Below are 24,626 nucleotides of genomic sequence, written 5' to 3' on the forward strand. Positions count from 1 at the left end.
GGGGCGGCCAGGCCCCAATCGCAGCGCTGGGAATTACGTTTCCCATTGGATTTCTGGGCCTTGCTTTCAGGGGAAGTCCCGATTCCATTCCAGTTGTTAGGGTTTTGCCTCTGGCTCCTACGCCCACAACCGTCGAATTAAACATGAGATTAAATATTTGCATGTGCTGAGCAACCGAGAAGCCGTAAAGCAGCAGACCTAATGGTCTCTGCATCAGGATTTCTGCCAAATGAGTTCAGCTCCGTTCCCCAGCCCCAATCACCACGTGGCCCCACAAACAAACACCCGTGGCTCTGCAGAGCACGGCACTGCCCTGCGCCTTCACACCACCTCGTGGCCCTGCTCCACCTAACAAAGTTCAGCCAAACTTTAACACGGCGGACAGGCGGCTGCTGACAAAGCCAAGTGTATCGCGTAATGATGGCCCTTCCTCATTGTGAACACGTTAAATCTCCATTTCTTGTTTGCACTGCTGTCCTCCTGCCAGCCAACACATTATGGGAAGCAATGGTGCTGCCCCACGATGCCAGCAGCCAGGCGTTCGCTCCCAGCCGGCCCTCAGTGAGCTCAGTGTCTCCTCGGGTTTCTCTCCCTCCATTGTGTTTGCACACAAGGCAGAGCTGAAGCAGATGAAAGCCCGGGCACGAAAGGCATGTGCCTAAGGCCTTGGCTTTCTGAATCACAAGGTTAGAGCAGAATCCAATGTTTTCTGGAGGACAGGAAAGAGGGATGTACGTCTTGGTAGAGGCCTACAAAGGAGATCCTGAAGATAGGAAGCTAGAGTAAGTGGCCTGCTTGCAGCAGCGTTGGTGCTTGTGGAACAGCTAACATGAGGATGCCCAGTCCCACACCTGCCCACGGGCTGACCTCCACATGGAGAAAAAAAAACAACCTGGAACACCCCCCAAGGCCAATCCACCATGGTGAAATACGATTCACAGCAAATTAGATCCCAGCGTATCTCACCCTCCTCCCTTCTCTCACAACACATCCTACCACTCACAATACCCGCTTGGTCCACCAGCACAAAGTGCTGAGCTGCTCTTCTCAGCCACCCCGGGAGTCTGCTCCACTCTGCCCCTTCCAGCAACACAAGTGACGAATGAGCTGCAAGGTCCTGGCAGTGTTGCCCCATCTCTGCAGGTGCCCGAGGCCATGGATGAGCCCTGGGCAGCCTGAGCTGAGGGGCAGACAGCCCATGGGTTGGGGCCAGAGCATTTGAGGTCCCTTCCAAGCCAACCACGTGATTCTATGTTCTGTGAGCAGGAGGATGCACACACCAAGACTACAGAGTGATTTTCAGATGCTGGGTAAACTTTGTAGAGCTGACATTTAAAAAAATAAAATAAAAAAATCACATAGGATAGGATATAAATTAGCAAATTCGGAATCGGGAAAAGAGGGAGAACAACATAATAAAATGAACTTTTCTGATTGCAATTGCTCTCTGAAAATCTCATCTTGTGCAAGAGCAGCTAACCATTCGCAGATATATTTAATACACAAAAAGAACTATTAAGAGAGCATTTTCCAGCATGATTCTTTCAGCTTGTCTACACCAGAGAACACTAAATTACAGCAAACCACGAGCTACCCTTGTGCAAGCAGTTCTAGCAGTGCACATCTGACAGTCCTGGCACACTTTACAGCAGTTTAGAAAACAGAATGAGCACCGACCCAAGCCATGCCTGTACTGCTGTAACTGTGTCCACACCGCAGCCTTGCGTGATGTAATGTGTGTGATATAAGTAATAAATTACATCCTTAATTGAACTGCTGAACTAGCCTTAGTGAGAGCTGCATGCAAACAGAGTACTTTCTATTCTGAACTGTTGGTGCTGATTGCTCCTCACCTGAACTCATATATAAGTCAATATCATAATCTTCTCCACAGAAACCAATTACGTTGTCACAAACTGAGACAATAACCTCAAGCGAAGAATAAACAGCAGGAGCAGATGAGTGCCAAGGAACTGGATTTTATTCTCATGCAAATATCCTTAAGTAGTAAAACCAATGTGAGGGGAGTGAGACTACCACCCCTGCACTCTGTATACTTGCTCTTGAGCTGCTCCAGGACCAACAGATCTCAGCTGTAGCTATAAGAGCTCAGTGCCAAACAGAACCTGTGGTGTCAGTCGCACACTGGAGTTCATCACAGAACGTCCTGAGTTAGGTGATCCTTGTGGGTCCCTTCCACGATTTATGATTCTGTGATTCTCAATTTGAGGTGAAACATTTTTTAAAGGCAAACCCCATAGAGATGTTTATGAATCGCATCTTGTCCTGCATCAGGGTAAAGGAGTTACCCTGTCACTTTCTAAGGATTGCTGTTTTGGCCCAAGTGTCTGCTCACAAGAAATACGATTCTAGCTGTTGGATCTGGGCAAATTTCAGAATGCTTTTTTCTAGACTTCTAGCCAATATCTCAGTCACTCTCCATGTTATCAGAGATGCTCTGACAGCTTTCTTTTCATCTTCAAATATCCACCCAGTGTCACCATCCTAGCGCTTTCTATTATTTCTTTTACCTGGACAATGACATAAGAGCAGTCACCAGATGTATCACCACAATCTCTTTAATAAAATGGCTGATCCATCAATCTTGGATCAAATAAGGTAATTCAATTAAGAATAACATACTGGTTGCTCCTTCCACATAATGCCCATACCTTCTAACCAGTATCCAACACATGGGAAGCAAAGAAGGAGAGGACTGCACCACTCTAGACGGCACAGTCCTGGGCTATTACAGCACAGCAGAGGAGGAGCACACAAAACACCAAGAGCCCAGGCTGAATGTGATGCTTGTAACTCACTTACTTAATCTTTCTCAGAGATTTAAGAAACAAAACAAAAATCTACAAAAACAAAAAACCAAAAAGCCACCATGTTGTCTTACAAATAAAATAAGACTGCTTTCTGAGGATACTGAAACATCACGTATCTGCCATATAAGGCAAAACCACCAAATCTTGGGAATGTACTGATACAACACTGAGGCCTTCTACCCTCACAGCATCAGATTTGTGGGAACAGGCAGGCACCAACAAACCCAGCAGCACCTGAGATCTGGAGGTGTGAGTGCACTCTGTACAGGAAAAGCCATGGCACAATGGAATTACCTGCTGGGAAATGAGGGAAATCCTGCCACGCTTCCTTCTTTCACAAATGCTTCTATCAGGGAGCATTCCCACAGCACAGTTCATCTCCAAGAGCCATGTTCTGCCAGTAAATGCAAAATACTGAAGTAGGCTCCTAAGAAGATAAGAAATGACTGCCACGCTGTGGAGGAACATGCAAATGGATGTGGCTGCTAGCTAAAATAGTGGATTAACCAGAATATGCAACCTGTTTTCCTTGAAGTGGCTCGGTGTGCTTTGCCACACAGCGCAAAATGCTCTTGTTGAGACAGCTGTGTCCAGTATCTGGTAGCAGCTTTCAAATCTAGAGACCAAACCCAAACAACGAGAGACAAACAGTGCGCTGAAATGTAAGCAAACAAAGAGCTGAAGGACAGTTTTCCCCATGAGAGCACAGGTGCTCAGCTGTCACCTACATTGGTGTTTGTAGGGTTTGGGTTTGTAGGAAAACATCCAGGACAAAAACAAGCAAAACACTCTAGACTCACAAAGCTGCTTAGCTTTCATCAGCCTTTTCTCCACTTCTTTTGTTAGATTTGCTGATTTTCAAAAAGAAGAGCACTTCTGTGCCTTGTATTGGCCTACTAGTGCCTGCAGGAAAGTCATGAAGTTGAAACAAGACCTCATTTATATTCTCAGCAGACTTTAATTTCAGTGTGCTATGGAATCTAAAAGGAAGCCATCTTCTCAGGGACAGAACATACAATTCAATTTTGTTCTGAAAAGTGCATGCAGGATTAATGTCCGTAATTGCACAGCACATAACTGTGGAATGACAAACGCCTTCCACATCGCTCTGCCAATGTGCTTCGATCCAGAAACAAAACTATTAAATCTCAGATTTGTAACTTATAGCTTGAATGGTTTTCATCTTGGGGCAGGGGAGAACACAAGGATGCTTGAAGACTTAATCAGATCCCAGTCTCAGATTTTTTTTGTTTTGCTGGCCAGTTCAGCAGTGACGGTAGTCAGGCTCCTAGCGACACAACCTTAGACCCATCAACTCAGTTCACATCCACCACATTCAAAAAAGGTCTTATGACTGAAGTAGTTTTCATCAGCACTTCTACTGTCAAGGAATAAAGAGAAAGCAGCTACCTTGAAAAATGGCAATTGAGACCTTAGTTAGAAAAACTCATATTACTGAATATTCTCGCATATGTTGGAAGAATGACAATGGGGAAGAACACATAAATTTTCCAGTGCGATACTTTTAAATCAACAGTTTGAAAAAAGAGATGTCTATTCATTTTTTCCAATCTGTTCAAATTTCTACTCCATGCCAAAAAGGCTCTAATTTACCTGTTTGATGTATTAATCACATAAAGGTATCGGTCAAATTTCAAAGCAAATGGCTGGGAGTTGATAAGAAGGGAAAATATTAAGTCAAAGATGGAAGATTAAGAAGGTGCTCATTCAAGTCCTTGCTATTTATAATTACTCCCTGAAGGGACACAATATTTCAAGTACAGCCTCTTGAGGTGAAAAATAATCTGTCAAGTCACCAGGCAAAGCTTTTAGACTGACTCGGAGGCAACATGCAGCGAAGCTCTTTGGGCACGTTATGTATGATACACACGCACCAAGCCCTGAGACTCCTCCGGCCTGTGTGGAGTTATTGCAGAAACAAATTTGTCTCAAGAACTCGTGTTTGTAAGAGATCGAAGTGCTCAGAAAAATAAACAGGCCAGGCAAGGAGCTGCCCCCAGGAAAGCAGGCATTTCACACAAGCTCTTAGCAGCATCAGCAACTCTGAACTCCTCTGCAAAGTACCTGAAGGAGTCCTCACTTCTGGTGCATCAGGTTTCTTCCTGCTCCCAAAGAGTTAGCAGGGAAAAGGCTTAGTTCTGTATGCGTACAGCTATACTGGGAAATCCCCTTAAATAAAGAAAAAAAAATCCCCCCAACCCCAGCTATGTGGTTTCACTTCTTAATGGATCTGTCAGGAGCCAGAACTGGGGCACCTGTCTGAATAAATGTGGGACTCTCCTCTCAGTGGCAACTATTGTCCCTTCAGTGTAAAAGAACAAAAATTCTTCACAATTACTTAAATCGCTTATTCCAATCAAAATTGAAATCAGTAAAGAGAAAAACAAATTTTAACTGATTTTGATTTTGATTTTCTTTTGTACTTAAGCTATTTTCTGGTAGAAGAATTATTAGCATCTGCTAACTATTAAGAGTTGTCTGATTTGCAATAGAAGAACTTAATACTCAGGGCTTTTTTATCAACAAAAAGGATTCCTAGCACACATTTGTATAGACAAATCTTGCACACTGATTCTAACTGTTGTTGATGCCAAGCAGAGGTCAGGCAGTGCTGTGAGAGATCACTTCAAACACCTTTACAGTGGTACCTGGCAAGGACAAAACGTGACAGCCTCAATCCTCTTCTTGTTCTTGTGGCATTTAAACAACTGAAGTAAAACTCAATGTGAATCACAACCAGAAAAAATACAAAGTCCAACAAACTACGCAGAATTCTTCTAGTGTCCTTCTGCCTTTTTTTCTTCCCTTTCCCTGTTACTTTCCTACACAAGACTGAATTTTCACTTTAATTTCCAAATGCTTGTTTTCCACTGTCAGTATTTGCTGTTTAAGATGTTCCTATTGTCACAGGAAGTACCTAACAGATATCCAAGGCTGGCCCATCCTGGGGAATTTGGCACAGGTTTCCCACTGCTACTAGGAATGTAGCCTTGCTGGTGGCAGCCCCGGGGCAGGCTCCTGGAACCGATGCTGTTCTGATGTTGTGCCATTTCTGCATGCTCAGATCTGCTTCAGACACCACTCAGGTTAAGCACTAATTGCTGTAAGTGCACCTCCGCGCTCTCACTGCTCTGGGTGGAGCTGGCCTTGCAGGAGCTATGGTAGGAATTCTTAGTAAGCAAGCAAGTAAAAACTGGAAGTATTTATTCAAAGGTTTTCAAGAATGTTCTTTGTCCATCTAGCACCTCTACCTCTGAATGTAATGAAAATGAGATGTAAAACAATGCTCAATACTTCTGAAAAACCACAGCTCTTTTTCAAGTTGCAATTTATCAAATCTCTTGAACTGATGCTTCCTTTTCTAGTTTCTACTTGCATTCAAATTTGCTGCATCCACTGATTCTTAAACTATTTACTAAGTACTTCTGATGTTTGATCCAATGCACGAGGTTATGTATATGTTCATAAAACTGGAGCCATACTTAAAGAAGCTCTTACTAGAAACTGATAGATCTTCTTCCCTTCAAGTATTACTAATGTAAAATACAAAGAAGAAAGTAAGTTTCCTTGCTAGAAACATGCCTAAGGACTTTTGTGGGCTCCAGATATGGACAGACTGAGAGACTGACTAATATCATGGCCTTTCATTATTTAAAATACAGGTAATGTCTAAGAATCTAACACCCTTCTCATCACTGTTGTCTACTTTTTGTGTATGCTGTTTAGTTCAGACCATGAACAATGATCAGAAACTTTACTTCCAGACTACATTTATTTATGGTATCTTTGTACTTACTTGTTCCAATGCCAACTTTGCCCACTACATAAAATAACTTTTCTCCTCAGGGAATATTTATATTCCCTGAAGTACTCACACACAGCAATCATCTCTCCCTTGTTGTGCCATGCTGAACAAGGCATGTTCTTCTTGCCTCCTCTCTTAAACAGTGCATCTTGAATACCATTTGTGGTCCTGGAGTCCCATACCCACCCTCATCTCAAAACCACCTCTAGTGGAACTAGAATAGAGCAACAGAGATGATCAAACATGGTATGGCTTGTACACTGGAAAAGACCAAAGTTACTACTGCTTTCCAGCATAAGAGCATTAAAAAAGTGACTGAGAAGCAGTAACAGGGATGTAACAGAAACATTGACAGCACAGAGAAGGCAAATGGGACACTTCACTCCAATTCCACAGAATCCATTACGAATGGGGCATGGATTGTATTTCTGATATGAAGGAACGGATCTGAAACAACAAAAGGAAAGTGTGGGGTCACTGCTGCAGGATGCCACAGCTACTAGAAAGACCAACCAAATGCAGGAAAAGGTGTTTAAAAAAAAATTAACATTTCAATTTGTGACATTTAGTCATTAATTTTAAACAGGGATATTGCCATTGCCCTCTGATACTTTTCAAGTATCTTCTCTTAAAATCAAGAAGTAACAATTACACAGAAAAAGTGAATAAGCAAGGGGTCAAAAAACCAGCCATGTTTTCCAGTATCGTAACCAGCCACTGAAAATCACAGCTTCATCCCCTGCTCCCAGCCAGACCCATATATACCTGGATGCTTGCTGTCACTATAAATGCAGCGGTTCCAGGTTTGTGTCAGGTAAAAGAGATGAGAACCCAGCTGTCTGCATTTCTCACTCTTCACAGAACAACGGAGTCAGGCCAAACACATTTTACTTCTTTACAGCTGCTCTTCATAGACAGCTAAAGATCTTTATCACAATAAAAACAGAAGGCACTTCCACAGAGTGCAATTACGTGCTACTACAGCTGACTGTTGCCTTCCAGAAGTAGGAAATGGCTGGAAAAAAATACGTGTTTTCTGCTTCAGCCATACTCTGAGGTCCTTTCATAAAACATTAGCCCTAATCTTTGCACAGATTAAATGGGAAATCCAGTAACGTAGGGCTGCAAATCTTGAGAGGGGGCTTCAAGACATCATTTGATGGCAGCTCTCTACATCAGTGATCACAGATGGCTTTAGTGTAAGCCAGGCTCTGCTCTCCTTCCCCACCACCCCAAAGTCCACGTCCCAGGGCCGGGCAGGAGCTCATTTCTTAGTTTGTTCTCACTCCCACAGGGTAAGAAATCAAAAACCTGAGGCAGTACATCCTACAGAGCTCTTCCTTTCGCACAGCAGACTGTCATTACAATAAAACACAGACAGGGCCCAGCACCAAGCAAGGACAAACTACTGTTGCACAAACCAGCAAAGCAATGGGAACATATTACCAGCTGCACGCTTGCCAGCAGAAATGTGCTGTCTAGCCAGCAGGTACACACACAGTCAGCCCGACGTCAGGACATGTAACATTTCACATTCCTGATCCTCTGATGAGGACTAAAGTAGGATCATTGTGCATATCCTAGGATCCCCGGCGAATAAAACATACTGTTCAATGAGTCATTAGCAGACAGGCCTCTTCTGAAAATGGACTTCTGAAAACGTTCTCTTCCAGGGCAAATTTTCACTTCCAAAAGGGTTCTTGCAAAAAACCACAAAGATGAGTAAGTATGATCCAGAAGAGGTGGCTATGAATTGCACGCTATTTCCCTATTACCATAAAATAGTAATGATCTGGATGTTTTACTACAAAGCTTTCTGCTGAAGGTTTCACAGATCCTTATAAAGATTAATTTCACTCCTGGGAAGAGAAGCAGGATCCTCTAATCTGGGAAGGCTCAGGGAGAGGAGAGGTGTCATTTGCCTCAGATGACACCAGGCTGCAGCAGAGCTGGGAGCAGAACACAGACCTTTGCCTCTCATTTTGTACACCAAATATAAGATCATCAAATGCTGCCTATTTATTTTATCTCCTCGCAAAAACATTTTTGATTGCTACTTCTGTTTCTTTTCTCAGTGAATAAATTTTTTAGAGAGAGCTGCAGTAAATCTGACAGCCCCAAATGCCTTTAGAAAGGATAGACACAAGCAATGTGAAATGGGGCCACGGCATATGGATGGGGCTCACATACTTAATTCAGTGTCTTGCCCGTTGCCTTATCCACTGTGAACTGAGATTCAGGGGGAGAGAACACATTTCCTTTCTAAACCCTGGGATTTCAGTCTTCAAACTGCTGTTCTGCAGTGCACGCTGTTGGCACGCCACACCAACAGTGCGTAAAAGAAACTGTGACTCAATTTTAAAGGGAAATATTATTTGCTGCTTCTGTAATCACTGATTACTGAGGATATATTATTTCCAAAGAGAGTCAGCCTAACTAAGCAGGACCTTTCACATCTTGTGTTATTCACAAGCTTAAGCCATTCACCAGCCCTTCCTTCTGCAAGGACCTTCTACTTTTCCAAGAGTTTTCTACCTCTGCCCTATGTTTTCCTCATTCCATCTCTGTTCAATGCTTGGTCCTCTCCTCATCCTCCTCTCTTGCTGTCTGTAGTCTCTTCCCCTCCTTTCTTTACAGTCATTTCCATTTTCTTTGAAATGTTTTGGCATTTAGTGCCGGCTTTATTCTTCCTTCTCCATCTGCTGCTCTTGTCTTTCTAAATTTCTTCTGGAGGCTTCTCCTGGGAGAAAGGAAGAGCCACGTTTTTTCATTTACTGCCTGCTCTTCCTGAATTTCAGTTTTGCTTCTTTTGCTTAAAGGACTAAATCAGACAATCCTCCTCCCCCTGGAGCTGGTGTACCACTGTAATGTCTTCACACCAGCACCACATTGCACCCTATCTGCCCTTCCTTTACACACCAACATCTCCAGAAAGTCACTGAAATACCTGGCATTTCTCCTGTACGCTAGAAGAGTAATACTGCAGTAAGCAAAACTACCACCGGGTGTTACTTCCCTGCCTTGTGCTCAATGCTCATGGAGCCTTCCAGCCCTGCTCCACCACCTGAAGCCCCATTTTAAGGGAGTTCATCCTCCCTAAGGGTTTTCTTCTCTATCAAATCTTCTGTTTCATCATCAGGACTCACAGGGGACAAAGGAAAGCTAATGAAGCTTAACCACTTACATCACTGCTTTTATACAGATTTCTCCTATACTGTCTTTCTAATGTATTTTAATTTGGGGCTCAAAGACACAACACTAAGACATGTCCCAGCTGCCTCCCTCCTCTGGGAACAGGCCAGGAGGACATGGAAGGTGATACAGATATCTGGCATTAGAAGAGTACAGGAAATAACAAGCTTCTTCTGCAAAACATTCAGCCCTATCTGCTGCAAGCCTTTCAGCTTCAGCATAACACAAGTTGATCTCCAATTAATCACTGATTAATTAAAGTAAGTATGAAGACTGTGGTGAAATAACTACTTCTGTTACAAGTTTCCATTTGCCAGCTTCAAGATAAAGCCTGACTTTGTGAAAGTCTTCCTCTTATTTCTGTGATGATATAATTGTTATTGTAACTTAGCATAGATGCCTTTAAAACATTCTGCTTTTAAAAAGGATACTGGAAAACAAGCACCAGAAAGCTAAAAAGCCAAAATCCTGCAGCCAGCAAGATGGATTTTGCAAAAAGAGATGAAAATTGCACAAAAAAAACCAGAATCTTTTACAGTTACAGTTATGTTGCCAAATATAAGAAATGAGCCATCTATTGACAATTCCAAGATAAAATGAACAAGAACACGAGCAAACATCAAAGCTTCTAAAAACCTCCAAACATTGAGATCCTTGCTTCTACCAGGCGCTCAAAAAACACAGCACAAGAACCAATTGTTTCTTAGATTTGTTTTGCAAGTTTCACATACCAGTTCTGCTCTGAGCACAGAGATTCTGCTTTATTCCATGTCTGGAGATACCTGACCAGTGAATGAATAGCAGCTATCAGAGCAGCAGGGTGACAAATCTGACATCTACTCCTTTCACAGTTTTTAAACAAATTGTTGTTTGCATAAGTTGTTATTTTCAGTTACATCAATGTTTTAAACACAATGCATATTTCTATGGATCTGTTATAATGTAGAAGGGAAAAACGTTTTTAGCAAGATATAACTGATCTGAAATGCACCCAGCTAAAAGACAGAAATAAACCAGAAGCACAACTCCTGCTCACTTTGCTCCACTCTTCCCTGGCAGCTGCTGAAGTTTATGGTTTCCCACTTCCAATCTGAAAACAGCAAACTCTCAGCTACAAGTGACTAAATGTAAAGCCACACCAAGTACACCAGCAAAGAGAGAACGGGGAAAGTAATTTGTTCAGCTAATGATTTGAAAGTTATATACAATCATAGTGACAACAGATTTTCACAGAGAAGACTGATTTAAGTTGATTGACCCTTTCAGCATTTCTAGGGAAACTATGTATTATAAAACTAATTCAGTGAAAAATGACAGTAAAAATAGAAGCGATGAGACATCTTCTAAATAAGCAAAGCTGCTTTTACAGCATGCTGAATAACTGGAGTGGGGCAAACATACCACTGTTATAAATAACAATCACCCTTTTGACTTTATTCTTACTTATTTCAAATTCTTTGTAGGCATTAACGAAGCAAGCCTCAGAGTTTTGTGAAGAAAATTACTCCCATATAAAAGAGGAAAAATGAAGGTACAGGTTCAGAAAACAAGCCTTTGAAGTTAGTGGAAGATATACAGAAAACATAGCAGTTCTCACAGCGTAAGAAAAGAAACACCTTCTCAGACCCAAGTATTTACTAAGTGACCAGTCTGTAGCATTTACATGGCATTTAAACTTACACAAAATGTTGCATCAACACTTTCAGATTTAGCTGCAATTAGTGAACGACCAAGTCATATCCAAGTTTTATGCAGATAAGTGAGGCCCAAACAAGTTCTTTTTCAAATGGAAACTGCCCATTTCTCCCTACTGAGGTACCTTTATGTTCTGCTTCAACATGTAGTCATAAAATTATCAAAAATAACCTTCCATGTTGGAAGTGCTAGCTGCTGCCTAAGTATCATATGAAACACTTTGCCAGAATATAGCTGAAAAACCACCAAGACCTGGCACAGCAATGATTAGTAGGTAATCACGTCTCATTACCTTTGGGGTCTTCTTGGGCCAGCTGACCACAGGGACACCCGAAATCGCAAGATTTTGGTCATCATCAGCATGTTCTTTCAGAATGTTCTGTTGTGAACGAAAAGGTCTTTATTAACCAGAGGAATATTCTTCCGACTTAGGAGCAGAGAGAGTTAATGAATGTAATATCCCACCCTCACAAAGAAGAGTGATGTGCGCTCCACTGATTTGTTACATCTCTCTAAGTTCATTTTTCTTCAAAACTTCAAGTCACAATGAAACTCTTGCATGTCTTTATGATGCAAAAGATGCATTTCTTTGCAAAACAGACAGCGAAATCACTCACAAATAGCCCCAAATGTTACAGATGTCTTTAAAATTGGTGTCTCCAAAAGACTAGTGTTTTCCACTGGTACCAGCCTACTACCAATGTTACCTTTCCCTGTACGTACACACTAGTTTGCTGAAACCCAAGCAATCACCACAACCAGCACCTGACCCTAATCAATTCTGCAGAAGACCCAGGAAGATCTGGACTCTACCACCATTAGTCCTGCAGTCACGGGGCATTGGCTGGGCAGTTTAGAGGAATCTCAAATGCTTGAATACTCAAGCTGAGTCAAGATACAGAACCACCACACATTGCAGCCTTTAGGTATGGCAATTCAAGAGCGCTGTCGTTTCCACTGCCTTTCCTTCCACAGGGAAGTGCAGGTCAGAGTTGGTGCAACCCAACTGTCTTTGCGTGATCACATCAGACATTCAGCTTCCTGCACATTCACTAAATTATCTGACTTGGGCTAGTACAGTATGAAAGGAAAAGATTGGTCTTCCCTCCTTCCCACCCCCTCCAAATCCTTTGCGTTGATGAAACCTCATGCATCCTAAAAATTTCAGGAGTGGGCTGTGCTGGCTCACACAGCTCCTGCTGCTGTGACTCACCGCCATTCCCATACAACTCAGTGCAGGGGTGGGGAAGAAGGACTCCTTTTAAGTGTACTCAATGGTGCAGTCAGGAACAGTCCGCGCTCCCTGCGACTCCCCCTGTGCTTACTAACCTAGCCACAAAGCTCTTCATGTGGAGTGCAAGCTGCTGGAAGAGACAACAACCGAAAACAAAAAACAAGTCCAAAGGAAGATTCTGCTGACTGCTGAAAACTAAGGCCCGAGTAAGTACTACCAGGTTAAGGAAAAAAACTGCTCCAAGAGCACAAACAAGGACTGCAGGTTGGAAACTACCTCCTAATATAATTGAGGAGGTCACACAGACGAGGAAAGTCAACAATGTTGCTCCAAATTACAATGACTTCTTGAAAAAAAAGCTTAACTAGACACCAACAGGCATTGGGCACTCTCAGTCCCCAGTGCAGAACTTTAATAAATAGAAATTTCACACACTACGCTAAGAGATCCTAAAGGACAGTAATTGTTTTTAACAAGAAACACACTTGGAATTCCTCTGTAATCACCTAAATACGATGACACACTGTAGCCCAATGACCATCTCAGCAAGGCTCTGCACCAGTGGCCATCGGCTTTCCCTCCCTGGAGCTACAACAACCTGCTGGATTCTGCTCAGTTACCCACCTGACCTTAAACTGGAGATGCTTTCCTACCAGAGGCCGCAGAACCAGCACAGTGCTGGTCCCGTTATCCCAGTAAGGCTGCTTTAGATGTTGACTACTCCCAAAGCAGTTCTATTACCAAAGTAAGTGATACCAAAAGGCAACACAATGCTTGGCACAGCCTACAGCACACAGCCAACACAAAGGTCTTCAAGTGGAAGATCTCTCAACTTTCACACACACATTAGTTATAGCAAATGAACTCCTGATGGAGTTGAGCAGGGCTAAGTAAACACCTCTTTTCTCGTGTCCTTTTTGCATTAGAAGGGCAATCACAGCATTACACATGACAACATTCTCAAAGTTATTCTTCAGTCATAAAAATGGAGAGGCCTTTGTGCTGTAGCAAAACCAAAATTCTTCAGAGGAAGAAGGCAGCTCTTTACTTTGATACGCTTAAATTTGGAGGACAGCAAACCTTAACCTTTCCACTGAGGACTGTGAGAAACTCGGAGATCAATAGAAAGCAGAGTACATTCCAGGAACTTGGCAGAATACTGCAGGTTTCTTGTTATCATATGTATCATGTGAAAATATTATCTAAGGAGAAACTTAAAACTGTGGCAGTTTATCGTATCAGCCAGCTGAAAACAATAGATATCTCAGCAGCAGAACCATAACCAAGCCACAGCTGCACAGACAAGTGTCAAATGTCAGCACACGGCGGGATGGACGGAGGCAGCCTTCTGTTCACCTGCTAGAGAAGGGGGAAAAATAAACGAAAAACAAAAACCAGAGATAAAGAAGGCATGAGGCTCCAGTTAGCCAAACAACTCGATGCTCATCCAGCACAAGGCCACCTGATTCATTGCACTTGAAGACTGTAGTGACAATAGCAGATAAGAAGGAAAGAAATTGATTAAGTATGTAAGAATTAAGCTTAGGCATTAATTTCACAAGCACAGCAAGGAATGACTCCCCTAAAATGCATTCTGTAAAGGGAGGGTGTCTTTTCTTCTGCCATCGGAATAAGAACAGGGTAAGATTTCTTGGCAAGAAAAAGTAAGAACATATTTCAGTAGATATCATCTGTCTTGCACAAGAATCTGCTGCTGCTGCCAAGGAGTTGCGGATATTTGACAAACTCCGTTCTGCAAACTGAGTTTCTTCTGCCCTAATGGACTTCCACAGTGCCTTTGAAAGAAGAGCAGCATTTTTGCTTTGAAGTGGGGAAAGTCTGTGGCATTTTGGGGGGCTGATCTCACAGTCTCTTCCCCAACAAGGGAATTACCATCCTGCTAGCAATGCAGGAAATGCTGTGTGCTGAAATCAGACACTGCATACAGACAAGCAGCACTGGCAGTGTTTAATGTGGGCTGCAGAATGCTCAGGTTTACCTGTCTGTGATGTGGGGTGCAAACTGAAGCAAGGAGCAAGGTGGTTACCTCTCTGTTCTCTTCTTCATGCCTAAGTCCACCCTGACTGCACCTTTAGCAGGCTGCCATGCCATTTGGCAGCTAAATATGAAGTGGAGAAGCCACAAAAGGAAACTCTTCCAATCCCCAAGGTTACCATCTTAGAAATATTTATTCCTCATCCTATTTTTTTTTCTTCTTCATCTGTTCACTGTAGGAACACGTATAACACTTCAGCTGCTACTTCATTTTTAAGTTGAAATACAAGGAGCAAACCATGCCACGATTTCATACCTGAGCTTTAGGGCATGCATATATAGAACACAAGGTGTAACTGCAGGCTGTGTGTGCTTCCAACAGGTAACACCAACAGCAGTGACGTGGTAGCAATGTCTGCAGTGCCTGCTGGTGCTCACCCTGCCAGCAGCTACACTGCCTTCTGTTCTCTGTGCAGTGTGGGTCAGCGGAGCACCCTCACTTTTGCTACACATACTCTCTCACACAGAGCCCAGCAGCAGACACTGGGACACAGACAATATTGCATCTCCTCTGCTGATTGTTCAGATGCCATCTGCTAGGGAGTGAATGCTGCTGTCAGTAATCGCTGCTTGGAGGCCGCTGAGAAGCTCCTTTAGTGGAGAACACCAGGCTCATGGGATACAATTCCCATACAGCAGAGCTGCAGTCGACAACTATTTAATTCTTGTTTGAGATGAAGGAAGAACCGACCTGCTCCCCAAGTGAGGCCCGTGCTGTGCTCTGCAAATAAGCCTCCCTTGCATTGCTGCACTCCATCGATCATGGTGATAAATGGAATCTCAATCTGCAGAGGCATCAGCTGGACACTTCTGGACTGCTGTGTCCCCCCTAGATAGTCACAGCTAGTTAGGAGCTTAGACAACATGCAAGGAATTTACACAGGCTTAGATTAGTTTTCACTCTCCATTCTCATAAGGAAAACAAATTACTTCACTACAGAGAGTCTCACCTACTTGACATTAAATACTGCATATAGCCGTAGCTGTGTTTACCACACAGAGCAGTAAGCCTCTCACACATACTGCATCCTTGCTTCAGACAGGAAACCATGAATTCTCTGCAAGTTATCCTGATTCTGTGAAACTTTGTATTACTGAATAAAATGGTTTTCTTTCTCCAGTTAGCTGTCCTTGTCCTGTCTTTTGAAAACACTGAATATCTATCTGAGGCACAAAGACTTTAATGTCAGAGAAAAAGTTCCTGAGTGTATTTCATTAAGAAATAAAACTACTACAATAAACACGGTTTTATTTTTTTTCAAGAGCTGAAAACTTTCCAAGCAGAGCATGAACTTTCAGACATTCTGTCAGAGCATGTTCTTGCTGTGTGTTGGTTAAAAATAACTCTCAAGCAGGAGTACTAAAGGGCTGCTTTTTATAGGCTGCATTATTAATCCATCACATGCACAAAATTCAGGTTGCCCACAAAACAAACCTTGTGAATACAGCTGAATACAGGCATGGCACGAATGATCTGCAAAGCTCTTTCTGCAGGATCTCTCCTCCATTCAGTTGCACCAATGACTGGTGCTCTGGGGATTCATCAGAGCTGCGGAACAGATGCCAGGCTTCTGCTCACTCTATTGCTATTGCTAGCAGCAAAATCCCCACGTTATTTTCTGTTCAAGTTGGAAAGCTGGTAGCAAAGTAAAAGGAAATATGATTTTGTGGTCAAGGAGATAAACATCATTCTGGAAAAATGGGCTGTATTTCTTCTTCTGTCATTATGTCTCTGTATGATACACAGAAAATCTTTTAAGTCAACACTTCACAGGCAGTGCCACCCCTCCGTCACACCCGGCTTGGGAACCAGGTGCTGAGGATCAGAACTTCTGTCCTACAGAAATGTTAAGCAATTACAGTTTCAACACCATTAAAACTATCTTTTGCAAGTATCACTCTTGAATAACAGTAACTATTCCGAAAATCACATCAGAGACATGTAAAAACGTATCCGAAATTACGGTCTCTTATCTTAATCTTTTTGCAGGTCAGTTATCTACCATGGCTAACAGCTCAACCATCACCACTTGTGAAGCAGGTAACTGCTGCAGAGATGAGACCACTGAGATCCCCACGGGAACATCGCTATCACCGCCTTCAGCCGAGGGTCTGAACAGCACAATGTTCCTCAACAGCAAGGACAGAACAAAATCAACAACTGCATTCTGTACAGCAAGCACCACAGGAACTCTGCAAGAGCCATTATGTTAGAGAGATGCTCAAGGAGCTGAAATGAGTCACTAGGCAACTTTTCCATCGGTCAGCTCTACCCCATGAAGGTAAAAGCATGTACTGATGTGGTTGAAAACAGCCAACAAACCTGATAAAACAAACCATGCAGTTGTAGTACCGTGTGGATGACAAGGAGACAGGAATTATTTACCACGCCGTGTCAACGCTCATTCTCTGAAAATTGAGAGCTGCTGTGTGAGACAGCTCTGTAAAAAGATAGATAAGACAAGAAAGTTCTTCAGCAGTTCAACTATGCAAGAGAACACTCATCAGTCAACAACCTTTCAAGAAGACTTGCTCTGACTAATCCATCCCAGCTCGCCAACATACAGGGGTGATTTCAGAAAACACCATTCTGCAGCATGTATGATGTTTAGATGTGGTCATGAGCTCTTTAACCAGCAGGGAACCATAAAGGTCCAGATGTTGGGCACATCCTGACGGTTACAGTGTGTGCTGGCACAGATTGGAGTTCAGATGCAGGCAATTTTCTGTGCAATTATCAAAGAAGATGGAACATCAAGATCACAGATCTGCCAAGAGGCACAAAAATCAACTGGCAGATGCCCACTTCATACCAATTAAAGCACAGAAGCACTGAAAGAGCACAAGGATCTTAAGTGTCCACTCAAAGTTCTCCATCTCTGTAACCGTGAACCCGCTGCTCTGGCAAAGGCTAAGAAAGCACTGCTCCTACGTGGACTCACATATGGTATCTCCCCATGTTCTAGTAAGATGTTTTGCAGTGTAGTGCAGTATGTCATCAACAGAGCATGCACAATCGCAGCCTGAACATCTGCAGCATCTATCACACGGCGCACCTCTTTCTGGGGTCTCAAGAAGGGGAAGTTTATTTTTAAGTGGAACTTGGTCCATATTTTAAACTTCAGGAAAAAAGTTCCTTCTACAATGCAAACGCCTATCTGCCCTTCAGACTGTGGCTTACACAGTTCTCACCTACAGAAAACATGTTGCTGAAGAGTCACATGACACACAGTACACAGAAGCACCTCAAAACCAGTAATCCAAACACAAGACTATAAATTAATATTAGTAGTTTCAAATCAGGCCCAATTTTCATGTTACTGGACCTATCTGTACTAGAGAAAGATTTTAGTTTTATTTAAGACCAAGTAAAACAGAAACAGTATGCTGGTCTCAACTTTAAAAATGTATTAATACACCTATTTCACATGATGTGAAAACAAGGTACAGAAAAGCTAACCAGTTCATTCAAAGGAATGCTGCAGATCACAGACAGAAGCAACAAAGCTATGCAGGCCTTCAGGTGAAACCTATCCCCGTGTCCAACGAGGTACCCACCACTTCCTGCACACTAAAAATCTGAAGAGCAGATCTGTCACTAGTGGGCATTCACTTCTCATACCTTCTCCACACTGTACCAGTACATCGTACCAATGGAGAATAATTATCAACCTATAGAGGGCAATGGAGGAAAAGAAAATGAAATAGATTAAAAAAAAAAAAATAAAAAATAAAAATTAAAAAAAGGGAATAAAAAATGCAAGAGAAAACATTTGACAATCTTCTGCACTAAAATCACACATGTATGTATTGTATGTGTCAGTTATATACACTCCAGAAAAGAGACCCAAAAGGGAAGATTAAGACTATAAACAGACCACTTGAGGTATAATATTTACACGTGGGACATAAGTGCTAAACTGCAAAAAGATGTAAACTTTTGGTCCCTGAGCACAGCTGCAACAGTCAGAAATGGCTGCACTGCATCAATCAAATCAGGTTGCAACCAGCTGCCTTCCCAGTGCAAAGATGGCTTGTGTCAGAGGCATAACTTCCCTCTCCATGGCATAGCAGGCTGATAGGATGAGGTCACCATACACAAGTTTCTACCTCTCTACTGCAGAACTTTGCCTCCTGACCTCCTCCTATCTCCTGTGTCCACAGGACAGTTTGTACGGATCAGAAAGCTATCACACTCACCTTCATGTCCTCCAGGAGAGCCTGCGGATCTTCAATGCCTTCTGGAACACACTTCTTGTTCTCTGGGAGAGATTCAAGCTTTTCCACCAGGGCTTTCAATCCCTTCAGTTCAAATTCTGTGAGATGAGTCCATTTGGTTGAAACTTCTGTAGCTGGAGACCCCGTTGGTGTTTTGGGATAATCCGTGGGGGTCGCTGATTTTGCACTGTCATCTGACTCATTAGACAAAGTTCTTTTTAGGTACCTCATTACTGTGGCTTTTTGTTTTCTCCCCGCACCCTCTTTTCCTTCTGAATGTGTGCTGTTGGGTGAGGAGGAGCCATCCACCAGGGATTTGGAGTTCTTATCCAAGCTGTCATCCTTTTCCTCCCGGATATGAGCATCACAAGATTCTTCATCCATGTCTAACCACGAATCTGATGAATAGCTGTCTATGCTGCGTTTTCTCTTTGCATCTGAAAGTTAGAAAAGGAATGCTGAATCTTTACCCATATAGTTTATAGTTTAACACTTCTATGACTGGACTAGGAGCTGCCTATTTAAAAGGACACTGAATAATGCCAAGTCAATATGTGATAGGAATGAGCTTTATTCAGCCTATTTTTCTGGGTTGTTTTTTCATTTGTTTCATTTTTTTAATGCTGGCCTTTTTGGTTAACATCTGCTCAGTTTAAACGACGGGGAAACATTTGGGGAAAAAAATATGCTTTCTTTAGCACTTCAATCTTCTGTGGTTTCAATTAAGAATATGCAGAGTTCACATACAATTAATTTTCTGGCAATCCAAAAGAGATCAGATTCAGTAACCTTACAGCTTTAAAGGAAAGAAAAAACGATGGGAAAAAGCATGTTAAAATGCACTACAACATCTCTTTTAAAGCAACTCTGCATAGCACAAAACCAACTTCTCAGTACTCTCTGTTTGCAAGCAACCACTGGTAAAACAAGAACTTCAGTTTGTTACCGCACAAATACTCTTTGCTCTTCAGAGACTGAAGATTACAGTTGTGCTTTTTTTTTTTTTTTTAACAGACAAGTAGCCTAAACACACTGAGAAATGCAAGGACAGAGAGTCACATGATGTTGTTTTTCTAATTGCAGCCCCTGATACATTCTAGGTACTTTCTGAGAAAATTTAAACCCAAGTTTCTGAGTCTACAGAACTGTTAATCTTAGTTTCGTACTATGTTTCCCCCCAAAATCCCCACTGTTACCCAACTGTATGCAATCGAGCCGTGAAATCTAGGTAGGAAACTAATGGCCAAGATTCTGGTCACAGCCAAATCCAGCTCCATGTGTAGTACAGGCAAACTTCCTGCCTGTATCTCTCCACTAAAACTTCACCATGAAGTAGCAAGAACACTGTTCTGAGTGTTGAAGTGGTGCCATGCAAAACTCCACTGCAGCTTCTCCTCTCTGCTCCATGCTAACATACCTCCATGTTTCTCTTGGAAAAATAAAAAGGCTTAGAAAATATCTTAACCAGAACACTTCAGAAACACTTGGTTATCCAACTTGTATTTAATACTGCTTTTTCCTTTGTCCACAGTAGCTAGCACACTTATCCACCTCGAAGGCCTACATAATCAGCTTATGTCATTTTCCCATTTTACAGTTGAAGAAACAGATGCTTGGGAGAAAGAATGATTTGCTCATTGTCACAAATCTAGGGCAAAATCAGGAATCAGAATCCAGTCCCTTGGGTGCAGCACTGGAACCTGTTCTCAAGGCCACGCTGCCCTGGTGAACTATTTAGCAATTGACTGAAGCACAAAACTCCATTTAGGTGGGAGAAGACACCAGCAATAAAAAAGAAGCAGGAGAGAGCAGATACACATCCCTGTGCTGGTAGTACTAGTACAGTGCTATCAAGTGAAATTGGTGTAATTCTGTACAAAGAAAATTATGTTTTTGTCCTCCTGTGCTGTGGCTTTGCTGAACAGGAACTGATGGCTGTAACTGGGGCAAATCACAAGCACAGATAAGGCATAAGGAAAGAGAGGGAGATCATGTTATGGAGGTGTGAATAATTTACTGCAAGTAATGCTCTGGTGCTAAGAGAAAACAGTCTTCAAGAGAGCTCCACTTTTTGTCTCCTGCCCTGATCTACTGAAACAAAAGGCAAGAGAAGAGCAGAGCATCACAGTGTAGGAGGAACCATTCCCATCAGAAGCAAGCACAGCCAGGGCCCAGCAGCTCAGCTGTGTCAGCTGCCACTGCTCTGCACAAACCAGGCACTGCTGCACCAGCTACATCTGGGAATGGAGAGTCACTAAGTATGAACACACGCACGAATTAATCTAAATCTAACCTCAAGATGAGCCATCAGAAGACAAGTGCCCGTTTGCATGCCTGACGGTTACGTGATAGCTGGCCTAACTCTACCCATGGGACAGGGCTTGCTAATAACCTGGAGTGCATCAGCCTGTTCTGGAGCACTAGAGGATTACAGTCCTGTTACACCATCAGATTAAGAGTGGACTGCTTTCAACAGACAACAACTGTCTGCTGCTGTTGCTAATTTAAAAAAACAAAACAAAACAAAAAAAAACACAAGGGGATCAATAATGGATGGATATCTTCACAATGAGGAAGGTTCAATGTTGTGTTTTCAAGTGTTCTGTTATAATGCAACATGCCATGATTTTTATTTATTCATTTTAATGAATACAGTGTCTGACTCAGAGTTACTACGCTGTACAATTATGCCCTACATAAATGTAATCTTTGTCAAGAAGTGCATTTTAAGCACTATACTACCAGAACACCACTGGCTTGGAGGTTTTTGCTTTATAAAGCCTCTCCATGGAAAAGAGCTCCTCCTAAGTGCAACTGTGGTTTCTCCCAAGCCAGTGCCCCAGCCAACACCTGGATAGAACTCCAGTTTCTCAATGGTTGGCCAGTTCAGATTCCAGTCCCACTGAGGCAGCCCTAAAGGCCCTCATCATTCCACAATGCTAAGGAAATAAACCCAGGCTATACAACCAGCCCGTAGTATAACTCCAAAGAGCAGCAGCTGCCCAGGCTTGACCACAGGGCAGCGCTGGAAATGCCCTCTGCCCCTCTTCCCCCCCTGCAATTCAGTTCCCTGTGATTCTGGGCAAATCACTTAACTTTCCTCACATGTTACAAGTATCCTTGTACAAGAAAGATAATTATACAGTTTCTTTCCTTGCTGAAAAGTGACTTGCCCTATTACAGGACTTAGAAGATATGGAGGAGGGTGAGGTGTAATTACAATACCTTTTGAGCTCTTTCTAGCAGACCAATGTCTAATATCTACCTTGCTATTTCCAGTTTCAAACCCTGGCACAGCAGCTCCTATTGGTCTGCTAAAGACAGCAATAACATACTCGCTAGCAGGAAACAAAAACAGCAGCAACCTGAGCATACCAGAAATGTTCTACATGGAACACTCCACACAGAAATCACTCAGTGTAGCCCAGTACCTGTCCATCAATAAGTAAATCTATTCTGTCCCCTGAGAAGGAGAAAGTAAAGACATGGCTCCTTCACCGTGCTAGAGAGCAGATTTTCTTCATCCATCAGGCCTAATACACAGTTACAGTCATCCTGTTAAAATTTTAGCAATAGGGATCTTAAAAGCTGCAGGCGACAGAGAAAGCGTATTTCCGATAGCACAGTATCTTCTCCCAATTACTCTTTGTCAGCTCACTCTCAAGATCCATATCTCACTGAAGGTCAATTGTGCTTGAAAACATCTAGTACAGACTCATTCATGATAAGAGTAAAAATAATGAAGACATATCCCTCCTGAAACACTGGATGGTCAAATCCAGCTTGAAACCCAAATAGAATCCCTTTCTGACTTCAGCTGGCAGGATAAATGTTGCAGCTGAGAGGGGCAAGGAAAAGAAAAAGGGGAGGGAAAGAGCTGGTGTGCTTTTACAGCAGCCTGTGATTTCTGTCATGTCATCATTCCCCTGAGAGCCTGCCCTACAGTGGAAGAGATGAGAAGAACAGCTCTCCCTACCTAGGAGGCAACTGCCTGAAATCTCATTCCGGGCCTGAAGAACAGGAAGGGAATCCTCAGTAGTCTTCTCCTCACTTAGAATGGCAGGCGTTTTCATTTAGGGAGTGGGAACACTCAGGGTTTTTGCCTCACCTGCAAGCACAGCTTGTTTGCTTGTTGTTTTCTGAAGTTTTGGGAGTCCAGACATTTAGAAAACAGAAATACAAAGAACAATAAAAACTGCTGGAGTAGCATACAACTATATTGACAGGGTATCACAACACAATCACAGTAATAGATTTTCTCGAGTAGGCAGTGTCTGCAAAGAGTCATTCGTGCCCAAGTACATAAATACTGTGCAATGAAAATGTAATGTGAAGAGTCTAAAGATATCCTTAAAACACAAGTGATTACGAACTCAGTTTCCTGTGTTCTCCAGAGATGTTCCCCATCACTGCAGTAAACTGTTTTTTTTCAAACAGAAGAACTGAATCTCTACTGATCCTATGAAAAATCAGCACCTTGTGAATCCCAGAGACCATGGGCAGCATCCTGCGTGCTCTCTGGAGGGTGTCATCAACTAGAAGTCATCCCTGTTGCTCCTGAGATCCAGTAGGACTGCTCTATCAGAAGGTATATAAGAAAAGAAAGCAGAACAGCTCAAGGGTGGAATAAAAAAGAAATACATCTGGAACCCAAAAGAAAAGTTAGCAAGTAGACATTTAGAACAAAGTATGTCAACAAAGAAAAAATTAACGGAGGAAAAATAAGAAACATTAGTAACACTATGATTCTTCAAGAGAAATTTCTGAAAAAGAATACAAGGATGTGGAGATTTTTTTCTGAAACCAAGGAGGACAGAAGACAATTAAATCTATCGAGGGGCCTGCAGGGCAGTTAAGTACTTTGTTCCATTTCTCTTTAAGGAGAATGACGGGAAATTCTTCGTCAAGGGATACTCTCTCCTGGGAAATCAAGGCACAGCTTGAAGATAGAGAAATCTCTAAGGAAGAGATGAGCATTTAACAATTTAAGGACCTTAGCAGTTCTGAAGAAAAGTTTCTAAATCAAAGCAGTCAGTTTCTGGAGCATTGACTTCTCTTAGATCTTCCATCCCACTGCTGATGCACAACAGTAAGATAGAGATATCACAGAACAATTTAATTCAAGGATTAAAATTCACAGAGATTTACTTGAGTCAAGAGGCTGGATGCTGAGATCAGTTAAAAGAAAGACAAGCAAGTATCTGGAACAGTATTACTCAAGCAGAACAAAACAACATAGTTTTGTAAAGGTAAATAATGTACCTTTACTCTTGCAGAGAATTTGATAAATGCCAAACTGAAAGATCCAGTAGATATAGCAGATCTGGGCTTTTGAACTGCAGTTCTCAGCTAAATAATTATTTTAAGGTTAAGGCTCTGCCAAGAAATAAAAAGCAAGTGTCTGACAAAGTATAAATCTGTCACTCCTGGAGAGAAAAACCCTGGATGTCAATGTCAGAGATTTTATCAGCATGCTAATACCTGAAGTCAAAAGATAGCAGGCAGGTAGATGAACCACATGCTGTCAGTGGATAGCACTTCAGTAAACTGGAAGAGGTGATCTGTTCAAGACAGC

The 24,626-nt window shown here is 42.4% G+C and overlaps 1 protein-coding gene across 12 annotated transcripts in view; it reads right to left on the reverse strand.

The window, feature by feature from the left end:
- The window catches only part of KDM2B (lysine demethylase 2B), a 102,921-nt gene that overhangs the window by 24,026 nt on the left and 54,269 nt on the right, over positions 1 to 24,626 (reverse strand). For 11 of the 12 annotated variants that reach the window (XM_019621024.2, XM_010720120.3, XM_019621023.2 and 8 more), the window contains 2 exons: positions 19,034 to 19,488; positions 11,837 to 11,923 (listed from right to left, as the gene is read on the reverse strand). In XM_019621024.2, coding sequence (XP_019476569.1) covers positions 11,837 to 11,923; positions 19,034 to 19,488 — 542 coding nt within the window. The remainder of the gene's footprint in view (positions 1 to 11,836; positions 11,924 to 19,033; positions 19,489 to 24,626) is intronic. The other variant, XM_019621026.2, reaches the window with a different exon arrangement.

The sequence above is a fragment of the Meleagris gallopavo genome, chromosome 17, assembly GCF_000146605.3.
Source record: "Meleagris gallopavo isolate NT-WF06-2002-E0010 breed Aviagen turkey brand Nicholas breeding stock chromosome 17, Turkey_5.1, whole genome shotgun sequence".
NCBI classification, from domain to species: domain Eukaryota; kingdom Metazoa; phylum Chordata; class Aves; order Galliformes; family Phasianidae; genus Meleagris; species Meleagris gallopavo.